Below are 12,036 nucleotides of genomic sequence, written 5' to 3' on the forward strand. Positions count from 1 at the left end.
CGTTACCTGCTATCCTGCTAACACATAACGGGAAATAGACATGGGCTAACGAATAGCATCTATGCATACTCTCGATCATATATTCTTTATCCTCTGCGAAGACTAATGTGTCGAATGACGGAGCAACACGTCCATTGAATTGAAGCAAAGTGTGACAAAAACTGCCTTATTCTTTGTCATTACTGTATGTTTTTAAAAAGCACAACATTATGGTATGCCATTTTTCAGATTAGAAACACAAATGTTTTTTTGTAGGTGAAGCTGGAATGTATTGCAAAGGGGAATAAATCGTGTTATCACAATTTTTCAAAATCTCCATTTGAAGGATGCTTTTGAATTACACCTTGAGGCTTGGATCCCCCCCCCCCCACCTTTTGAAGAATCTCTGACTTTTTAATTATTTTTTTTTCCTCACCACAGATGAATTTGCATATTTGCGTTGCACATTTTCGTCAACGCAGCTAAAACGCGCCACATTTGCCTTACTCCACGTTTTGACCTTGCAGCCTCGCAGCTCCGCGGTTAAGGCGGATGAGAAATGAATCAGATTCATCGACACGAGGTTGCTGTTTTGTTTCGCAGCGGCGAGCGACTCCACCCCAAAGACCTTTGGCGGGAAAAAAAACCCAAAAAACAAAAAACATAGCCGCTGTGACATGTTCACCAAGGCGAGAGAAAGAAGGGTGGGTCAAAAAATAAACACATAAAATGCCTCTGGGTGTCTGACGAATCGAGGGAAGGATTCCCATCATTCTCCTGCACGTCCTTTAGGCGTCAACAAACGACAGGACAATGCAGGAAATATTACAGCATGGCTTGGATTTGTTCTGAAAAAAAATTTATAAATAAAATAAAGAGCCGGGAGATGTTTAATAGATGATGCAGTTGCACTTTGTTTACCAACAACAACAATATTATATATATGTTTTTATTGTCTTTTTGCATTTTTGTGCCACACATTTTTCTCAATATTTTTTTTAATAAGTTTTTAACTTCACTTTCCCCCCCCTCCCCATTCCTCTGCATGTTGATTATTGCGCTTGTCGGGATGGCGGCCACGTTACCGTACACCAGTTACACAGACAATAATCTATAGCGCAACATCCCAAGAGACAATTGTGCCTCATTTGTGGCGCGTTGAGGGTGTTCAAAGTGTATTTATAGAAGCCTGCTGACAAGCCACAAAATGCCGCGCACGCAGCCGCGAGAGGAGTTTCAACGCGGGATGAAAAGCGCAATCCGACAACTGACGGCAAGGAGGGCGCATGAATCAAATGCTTTGAACAAACTCCACCCCTGCTATTAATATGATTCTTTAACAGTGTCAAACAATATTTGAGCTAGAGGTGTGTGCCTCTCAGTTAGCCCCATCAATGCACATGACATTCCATTGTCGTTGGGAAACGGGAAATGAAAACGCACAGACAAGAGCTGAGAGCCTTTTTGATAGATCAACAGAACAACGGACAGTCTTTCTTTGGAAAAGCAACTGACAGAAGGATAGACAAAAAGTAATAATAATAATAATAATAAAGCCCAGACAGGCCAACAGACTGACCAACAGAAAGGCAATTGTTTTGTTTGTGTGTGTGTTTTTTGAAACAGACTGAACGACTGACCGACAATATCAACGGACGGGCCGACAGTCCAACAGACCGACCGAAAGACTCGCAGACAGACCGACTGACTAGACCAACAGTCCAATAACTCGACAGACCGAATGAAAGAGCTCTGATGAACATTCTTTTTTAGACAGACGGCGAGACAGATGGACCAGCCGAGCGACAGACCGACTCAGTCTTTCTAGTTTTAGAGAGACTCAAAGACTAAAAGACCTAAAGACTGACCAACTGACACACACACACGCACTGCTCATTAGCCAGGCGTCGACAGCTCACACCCCCCCCGCAAAATATGAATATATGATAAGTCTGACATTTAACGGCGGCCATAGATGGATGGTTCCAAATGACAACCAATGAGAGCTAATCTAAAGGCCAAGGTGGCCGGTGCCAGTGACGGCAAAGCAATCCTGACTGTGTGTTTGTTGTGTGGGTGTGTGTGTGCACTGACCAAACAGGTTGCTGGAGTGGCCTTGCTTGGAGATGGGCCGGAGCTCATTGGAACCCCAGGCGTAGCGTCGGTAGCTGTCCCACGCGTGTTTCATCATCTGTCAGGAAAAGGGGGAGAAGGGGGGAGACACAGACAACGGAGGCATGAGTTGAAGATATGTGCAGAGATTTTTTGGGGGGGGGGGGGCCCATTTGACATCTGAGGATTTTGGAACAGAAAAAAAAATCTGGATGTTACACACTAAATAATACAATTTAAAAAAAAATTTTCAGGATAAATGTATAACAATCTAAGTGCTTATAGTCTGTTAGGTTGCCAACTAGTGGCCTGGCATGCACATGACAGCTTTGCCATTGATGACAAAAAAAACTGTGCCGCGTTTGTGACAATTTTACTCCTGTGTCGTGTAGAGACATTTTCCAGATGCTTATTTTTAATCTAATGTATACAACAAATCAAAAACATTGTCTCATTTTTTTTTGTACATTGACTGTTTTCGTAAAGCAACAGATATTCTCTATAAAATGTATTTTTTTCTTCACATTTGTGGTTGTCTGGAACACTTTTTACATACTTCTCCTATGGAAATGTATCACTTTGGATTCGATGAGAGTTTGATTTTCCGGAAGGGATGAATCCCGAAAATTGATAGAACTGCTCAAATCAAGGTGATTTATTTCTGTGGCAAAGCTAAAAAAAAAATAAAAATAAATAAATCGAAGACATTCTCCTCAAAATGGCCAATTCAAACGCGACTTTTCATTTCTGGCAGAGTATTCAGTTGAACTGGGCATTACAAGAAAAAAAAAAAAATCCAAGCAACCACCCAGCTCCATACGCAACTCCAATGCAACGAGCCCATCATTCCCCGCTAGGAATCATCTCTTTATTTGGTGGGACTCGAAAATTCTCGCGCACGAATCTCGGTTTGAACAGCGTCCATGCGCTAAAAGCCTTCAAGCCTCCTCCTTCGCCTCCTACTCCGGTCGCAAACAACTTGTTACAGTGGCTGTTAATGAACTGGCCAGGGCGAGACACCGGTCGGACCCGCGGGTCCTTCTATCGGTCAGACACCTGCTCAGTCAGTGAATCGGTTGGTGAATGAGTCAGCCAGGCAGTCAGACAGTCAGTCAATCAGGCGGCCAAGCGGCTTAGAAAATCTCATTTTCAGCTCGGCTAGCTCCTCACCTGTCACACGGTGGCTGCACAAGCCAAGATAAGGAGGCGCTCAGGAGAGCTTCGCCGACAATAATATCGCTAGATGACACGCTTACGAGGCCCCCACTTCAAAATTTCATAAAGCGACATAGTAAACCACAAGGAAGTGTTTGTCAACAGCACACAGCAAGTCAAGCGCCCGGAATACAATCACCATTTGCGTCGTTTGTATTTGGTACGTGCGCATTTTGCATTGGTATGATGCAAAAATCGATTTGTATGCGACGACTCAAACGATTGATGGGATGATGCGGGGAAATATCCATTCTCAGCACTTCGATGAAGTGATTTGAAGAGAACGGAAAGGTATGAAGCCAGGATAATAATGTGCTAAAATACATTAGTGTACTTGTATCGGCAGCCTTTGCGAGCTCATTATCTTGAAAAAAAGGCTGGTAACGCCCGATACCGATAGCTGCTATCAGTTGTCGCCCATCCTTATTATGGATGACACTTTGCAGAGGGCCTACTGAACAACAATAATGGATTATAATGTCAAGATTCAAGGTTAATTTTTTTAAACTATATATAAATAAGGGGGCAAAATTAACAAACACTCAAATGGAGACAAAACACATACAATATATGTACAAGTCCCACCACTGAAAGTTGGCTCGTTTCGTTTTTGAATGACATTAACTGATGCAAAATTGGTTGTTTCAAATAGAAAATTAACATGATGCTAAGGCATGTCTGCTCATTATCTCGCAGAATCATTAGTTTAAAAAAAAAAAAAAAAATCACATGAATCAACGCAATCCCACGGCTCATCAGTAAAGCACACGTTTGACGGAGAAGAAGAAGAAAAAAGATTGGTCCCACCGGCGCAAAAATTCCTTGCATCATGTCGGCTGAATGGGCTCTGATTTCACACGCCAAGGAGAGGCGCTAACAGCTAACACCCATCCCCGTTCGCTGATTGTTATCTCGCTATATGCGGAGACATATTTACAATGAAGCCCCAATATATCGTAGTTGTGATTTTTTTGGTGTTGTGTGTGTGTATGTATTTGAAGGTTTATATTCCCGTAATAATCAGAATTTTTGTTCGACGCCTATGGCATTCGACATTGTATGTTAGCATTACGCTAGCAAACTTTTTTTTTTTAAACAAAATCATATGGTTTAAGTAAATAGTTTGACATTTAAATATTCCACGTTTCAGTTTCTTGTTTTATGTGTCACTTTTACAGTGAACTAAGTGGAAGTAACAAATAAGCATCTCGAAGCAAGCACACTCAGCGTATAATTTGGAGAACTGTGCGAGCGAGTCTTGCTTCCTCAAAGATGTAAGCCCATGGGAAAATTTCATTTCTGTTGAGCCGTTAACGTCGCATCGTAAGAGGGCCAAGGCATTTTCAAAACTTGACTTTGGCCACTCATTTGTTTAAAAAAAAAAAAAAAAAAACATAATAGCTCCAGGTGCGGATTGGGCAAAAGTCTTGATTTGTGAAAAAGGATGCAATTGACCAAATGTGGACATATTGTGTCCAGCGGCGATGATTGCGCACGTTAAAACCGTCTTTATTTGATATGCATCGAATGGGGGCGAATGTCTCCCCCACATGTCAGCTAAGCAGCCAGAGATGGTGTCCTCCCATCTTAAGCCCGTTAATTAAAGCTAGCGAGGCTGCTAATTACAGCTCCTCAACACGAGGAGGAGGGTCGAGAGCGGCGAGCTCCCTCGGGATCGCTTCAGCCGCCACGTACGGAGCACGTCCGCAAATTAGCCGAGGATATTCTGAAGGGTGACAGCTCGAAGCCAAAATACAGCTGGCAGACACCTACACAGAAATTCCTCTGTTCAAAAGCGCAACAGAGAAAAGGGGGGGGGGGGGGGGGGGCCTCCGCCGCGGCCCAACTGATAAGCATCAAAATGTTGACTAGCAGGCTCGCGCACTTCCTGTCGCAGGGACAGTGATGTTACAAAAAAAAATAAAATTTAAAAAAATGCAGGGAAGAGGCAGAACCAACAACGGATGTCATCGAGATCGTATTTTAAGGTCATTTTTGGCTCAAGCACCCGACCCACAATAAAATTTTACGAGCCAAGTCAATTGTGTGGCTTTCCCGTTATCCTGGTCAATAATTCAATACCAGAATTTGGACAATTTGGAGAAAAATGTCACCAAAAGTATGACTTATATTGAGTAAAACAAAGTTTGAACCACTTGCACTCTTCAAGGGGTTCAGAGGAGCCATTTTAGCATAGCGCATTTTTTTTTTTTTTTTTTTTTAAATCACACTGCTCGCACCAGACTATACTGTTCTTGCCAAATCTTTTTCAACATTGCCTGTACATGTCCCAAAAGCTTCGTTTAGGCGACAGTTTGACTCAAGTCATTTTCGACTCATTCAGGTCATCTGTCGAGAAAAACCTAAGTTAGGCAAATCTAGCAAACCGTGACTCAAATATTTGAAAATGAATCGCAAGACTCAAATTGAAAGCTGGCGCAGCTAAACGCTTCTGCGTGTTAACGGGTTCACAGTCGGCGTGCCGACACGTTGGCGCTAATTGGATTACCGGCTCAGGATTCTCCAGGTTGACCACAGCGATTTGGATCCGCTGCTATTTCAGACAAGCTAATTGGCTACACTCTAAAAAGGTGCCAAGTTGCTCGGCACCAACGCCACACCGGGTTTAAGTACATTCAAGTCCGATCCGGCCCCAGAAAGGAGCCCGACCTGGTGGCCAACACCGAGTGAGGTCCACTTCTGGTTCTCTCGGGAAAAGGCCAAGCTCGAGGTTGGCTCACCGTGATTTGGCACTGCTTGTGCAGCACAAACAAGCGCACACGGCCACAATGGCAGATCATTAACCCGCTGCGCAAAGGTTGAAGGGCAACTGACCCTGTTTTTCGACTCTCGTTCCAATAATCTGGACGCTTGCTACTGAATCCTCGCTCATTTTGGCTCGAGGGAGAAAACATGCGACTAACGAGGCTTAATGTAGCATAACGCAGCATTCCGCTAGGACTACCAATAAATACCCCCAACAATCCCCCCTGACAGTACTAATACTTGACTGTCCATGAAACAAAAGCGTAATTTGTAACACTTGTTGAACAGTTATTGGTAACAAAAAGTATATTAAGTATTTCAAAATACGGAGTGACAGTACATACAATCTTCTCTCGCACATGCGCTAACCAACGAGGAAGCTGTACGGATGCTAACTAGCAAAGTCATGAATTGCAAATTTACCAAAGAACCAATCGACCAACACCAACGAAAAAGTTTTGACTGATATAGTCGAACCCATTGAACAATTCTGGGCCAATTTTTGACTTTCGGGGACAACGGTTACAACAGTGGACAGCTTGTCAGGGTGCATGACAGGGTTAATAAGAAACTGGCACCAACGATGGCTGTCAAACCGTAATTTTTTTTGTTTTTTCCAAATTCAAATATAACATCATGTTGATGTTGCACACTAAACATTTTCGTGTCCGTGCAAGCCCATCACAGGCCGATGCATGCTGAGAACTTGGAAGCGTGCATTAAAAGATTCCCTTTGATCGAGCTGGTTAACAGAAAAATAATCCCCCCCCCCCCAAAAAAAAACCTCCCTCTTGTTGCATCATTAAACTCCACAAGACGCTTACAGTGTGAAGTCAGAAGAACTAGGAGACAGCTTGATGCTCCGTTAAAATAAAAAAGAAAAAAAAGACGATAAATGTCACATTCACGCGATTGATAAAAATCAATCACTCATTTTCCCAGTACGGCATTGCGTGTATGCTGCCAGCACAAATGGCCTCTAATTCGCCGGGAAACCCCCCCGTTCGCCATCTGAGGAACCTTCTTTTTTGAATCATTCAAGCACCTGTGCGCATTAGCCATCGTGGTGCCATATGCAAATCACTCCCCTGCCGGTCTTTCCCCTGTATAATTACACTTTACAGAAGCGCAGATAGAAGGGTCACACAGGTGGTAGCACGCCCGAGTACTTGCTCAGTGTGCCGGGAGCACAATTTGTGACAAGCACACTCGTACATGGGGCCAAGTTGAAGCGCAAGCAGCGCGGAAATAAAAGATCCAGAGGAAAAAAAAGAAAAAAAAAGAATAATAATTCAAGATCCATTAGCGTCGTGACCACTGTGAAAGATTAATGGCTTAGCACAAACTCCGTCTAAGTACTATGACAACCACACAACTGTATTTATCGAACATTTTCAAGGTGAGCAGAAGGAAAAAAAAAATCTAACAAAAGAAATCCAAGTAACCTCGCATTGCCTAATACGACCAATTGAAAAAAAAATGGTTGGAATCGCCCGTTCCGTTCAGTCTCCTCTTTCACTCGACTTCACGGCGACTTGTCACTCTCAACACCTCCTACGAGATACAATCTTCGTCGAGAGGATACTATTACGTCTTTCCCAAAGTCCGATTTTGCGATACCTTCTAACGAGCCAATCCTGCGGTGGCCGCGACGGCGGCGGGTGCAAAACCATTCAAATCCCAACCGTCTGATTGCGGTTTAATGATGCGGATAACGGCATCGACACGGGGCCGAGGCGATACCTGCGCCGCGACGTTTACACGGTGATCGATATCCGCTGATGGCTGTCTGGGGGGGAAGACGAGGAAGAGAAGAAGAACGGCGGGCAGGATGAAATAAACCCATACATCAGTGAGGGAAAAGAGAAAAACAAAACAACTTGTGGCAGTTACCGAGACGTCGGCGGAGGCACGATGATTGCGCTACTTAAGATGTTACAATAAATGCTCAACACAGATGTCTGGGTGCCATCCAGAAGGGGGAGCCAGAGTGGCCATTTTAGTGGTTTTTAATGTGCATCACAGGCACACAGGAATTGGATTAACGTCCCTACGAGGGATGACCAACGTTTATATGAGTGACTTCATATTCTAGTTCCTACTTCGTAAGCTTTCGTTGGCTAATAAAGTTCGCGCAGTGGTGGCTAAAGCGTGGCCCAACAAAGTTCTTTAATCCGGCCAGCAAGCATAAAGATCATGATGATGTACTATTCGATGTCAAATTTCACTCATTCAACGCCGGGCATTGTGAAAGCAGAGTTTCGCGTCTTTTGGCGCATTCTGACTGATCTTTCGAGACCCACAAACGCTGAGCAAAAAAGCAGAGAAATTTTGAAAAGAAACATGTCAAGCAAAACCGTGACTTTTTCCAACGTGCCGGCGTTTGTCTCCGTCATAATCGACGTGAAGTGCCGTGATTCAGTGCCCGATCTTTATCTTCTACTCAAAATCTGTGCACAGCTCAAATCCAAAGAGATGCAAGACCGCCACCTACAGGGATATGTGAGTCATTAACAGCAGCTGAGAAAAAAGAATTTCATCAACAACCTGGGCAAAAGCCTCTTCCATGCCTACCTGTTAAAAAAAAAATGACTTGACAAATACGGTATGTACGACAGTGGCAGGAAACAGTTGAATTCTCGTGGATTAATACAAATATCCATGGCAGTTAAGTGATTATCTGTAACCTTTGTTTGAACAAGCAAACCTCATACATTTGTGTGTGTATCGCTTTGCGTTACAGTATCAGACCACAGACACTCAAGTATTGACGTGAACTTTGTCCGGCACGCAGGAGGCAGACCAATTGGATTTGACCTGGCCACTTGACAAAAGGCAAAGTAATGAAGACTCTGTAAAAGATGCATTGATTGCTCCCCCCACCCCCCCACCCCCCGACTCTCTGCCTCCATTACACCCACCATTCTTGGCTTGACCTCATCGCCCACTCGGATAATGAATGAACGAAAATACACGGAGCATCAGTCTTTACTTCAATGAATAGGTGACAAGTTCAGGATGAGATGTGGCCGGAATATTTTGTGTTATATTATTTGTATATTAAGTCATGATGCTAAAATTCAAATATTTGCTTCGAGGTTTCAGTCAATGCTAATTCCCGTTAGCCTATGTGTGGTCTTTTGTATCGGATGTTAGCATTAAGCTAGCAGACATTGTAGTCAAACTTTCAGATCCCCTCCATGCAGACTTGAAAAATTGTGCAGTTTAATTTGGTGACAAACCACAATAATCGTGAGTGTTGACGCTTTGACATGGAGGATGAATTACTGAAAAGTAGCAAATGGCTCGTCCCAAACCCTCAACGGTTTGCGCTCAGTGACAGCAGCTCGGATATCAGCTCCGGTTGACCCATCATTAACTCTGCCACTGTTTGCTGATCCAGTCACTTAAACACGAGATCAATACGCTTACATCATCAGTCAGTCAAGGCTGTGAGCTTTGTCCCATTGTCAAAACACACACTGGAACACGGCACACACTTTTTAATTTTTTTTTAACTTTCAATTTTACGCACCAGCACCTCGCTTTATCCACTGTCTATTATTTTATGGGGACTGACAGTTAAAAGTGTGATAATAGAGTCATTATGCCACATCTCCGCGTGGACGGAATTAGATTCGCTCCACTCCCGACTAATTAAGACACGCATTCAAAAAAGTAATATTTCGCCAACTTTATGCCTAAACGTATGAGTCACTAAATACTGGCGAGGTCGTCATTATTTCCACATTTGCATGCCGGTCGCATCTGTTTAATTTGGCCATTTGTGTTTCAATCGAATTTTAAGGGCGTATTGAGGTAATTCGCATGTTTTAAACTTCTCAAGAATATGAATCATATCGCTCTGCGAGTGAAGACTGTCTACAGTATGCATATACACGGATTTATGTACAGTGGTTGTCATATTACAGGAATGGAGCTCACACAATCCTGGTACCGTATTTTCCACATTATAAGGCGCACCTAAAGGCATTCAATTTTGACAGTGCACCCTATAATCCGATGCGCCTCTATATGAGGCTTCATTTTAAAAAAGCTATTGTATCCCCTTTGGTGTAGCTCCATCTGGTGGATGCATAGCGCAACCGCAGCCACTACTGTAGCTTCTATTCTATGCGCCTGATATATGAAAACGGAAATAAGCCATTCATTCAAGGTGCGCCTTCTAATCCGAAGCGCCTTACAGTGCAGAAAATACGATATCTGAACAGGGGTGTGTAGACTTTTTATGGCACTATACATACACCCAATTCATATTGATGTCGATGAGTGGACCAGCAGTATAGGACTGTGAATCATTCCTCGGCATCAATTATACACACACAAATTCCGAACCGCCTCTATGTGGCTGCGTTTGACCGACTTCCTCAATAATTCAGCCGGATGCACTTTTTCTACTTCTGTGGTAAGCGGGCATGCCACAACAATGTATCGAGAAAAGGGAGCGAGAAAAGAAAACAACAAAACAGCGCATCTCAAAGGAGGAAGGAGAAGTCGAAGCAGGCAGATGACACATCGGGTCAAGTCTGGCTTTCGCATGGAGGCAGGCGGCACGGGGTGGGGGGGGGCAAAGAGAAGTCAACCCCTTGAATGCCGCGAGCGCTTTCATGTGGGGGTTTGTGCCGTCAGCGCCCCTGAACTGTCGGAATCCGACGCTAAAGAACACAGAAACGCCACTCAAGCGCCTAATTATCATCTTGGCCGCGTTAAAGTGAAACAAACTATGCTGAAATGCGACTCCAACTTGATCTTTGGCATTCATAGACCGCATGGAAACCTCTTCCCACCACAACCCAGCCTGAGGGCTGCAAGCTAATAAAACAAGCTGATCTGACAGAAGCACGATTGTTGTTGACAGATATAAGGATTACATCACTTCAATCAATTCCCTTTGCATTCCATATAATAGGTTTTTTTAAATTAATTTTGGACTGCGGTAAACATGAAGCTGCATTTTCCCTTGCCGTTGTTTCTAAATCAGTGTTGAATGGCAGTGCAGCCTGAAGCCCTGAACTAATTTCAACAAGTTTTCGTTACCTGGCGGAAACATGATTCTTGTCGAGAAATGTGAAGGAGGGAAAATAGCCCGTGTGGTGACGGCGGTTCCGACTGTTGTTCGAACTTTGCGGTTCACGGGAGGCTCAGTCCGTTCGCGTTTCAGTCCAGTATCTTCATTTGGAAAAATACAAAGAATACCGGTTTTTCCAGCGGTCTGTTGCAACAGCACAGACCGTCAGCACAGCCGGGGGGGCTCTGAGCTCATGTTAAAGATGAGTCTCGTTTTATTAGCTCAAGAAATACGATAGCGTAAGAGCGGCTTTGAATATATTGAAACAAAAAAAAGGAATGTAAAGAATCACCGTGTTGTGTAATTACGGTTGAGATATTTAATATAAATCAAAGGGATGGAAATTTTCAACGAGTTTCATTCTCCGCCCCCCCTGGGTGCATTTTCGAATTGCTGATAACACGCAAAGTCTGACTGCGCTGCCGCTTTTCAAAGCTCGCCGTCGCGTTGCGTTCACGCCCGGTGGCTAACTCGCATTGTTTGCTGATCGCGCAATTACATTTTGAGCTCATGTTAAAGATGAGTCTCGTTTTATTAGCTCAAGAAATACGATAGCGTAACAGCGGCTTTGAATATATTGAAACAAAAAAAGGAATGTAAAGAATCACTGTGTTGTGTAATTATGGTTGAGATATTTAATATATATCAAAGGGATGGAAATTTTCAACGAGTTTCATTCTCCGCCCCCCCCGGGTGCATTTTCGAATTGCTGATAACACGCAAAGTCTGACTGCGCTGCCGCTTTTCAAAGCTCGCCGTCGCGTTGCGTTCACGCCCGGTGGCTAACTCGCATTGTTTGCTGATCGCGCAATTACATTTTCAACTTTAATAAATCACTGGGCTAATTGCGAGGGGGGGGGGGGGGAAAAAAAAAA

The 12,036-nt window shown here is 43.7% G+C and overlaps 1 protein-coding gene across 1 annotated transcript in view; it reads right to left on the reverse strand.

Moving 5' to 3' along the window:
- The window catches only part of man1a1 (mannosidase, alpha, class 1A, member 1), a 76,111-nt gene that overhangs the window by 34,700 nt on the left and 29,375 nt on the right, over nucleotides 1-12,036 (reverse strand). The window contains exon 4 of the mRNA XM_019882751.1: nucleotides 2,074-2,170. Coding sequence (XP_019738310.1) covers nucleotides 2,074-2,170 — 97 coding nt within the window. The remainder of the gene's footprint in view (nucleotides 1-2,073; nucleotides 2,171-12,036) is intronic.

Source organism: Hippocampus comes, unplaced genomic scaffold, assembly GCF_001891065.2.
Source record: "Hippocampus comes isolate QL1 unplaced genomic scaffold, H_comes_QL1_v1.1 scaffold5, whole genome shotgun sequence".
In the NCBI taxonomy this organism is placed as follows: domain Eukaryota; kingdom Metazoa; phylum Chordata; class Actinopteri; order Syngnathiformes; family Syngnathidae; genus Hippocampus; species Hippocampus comes.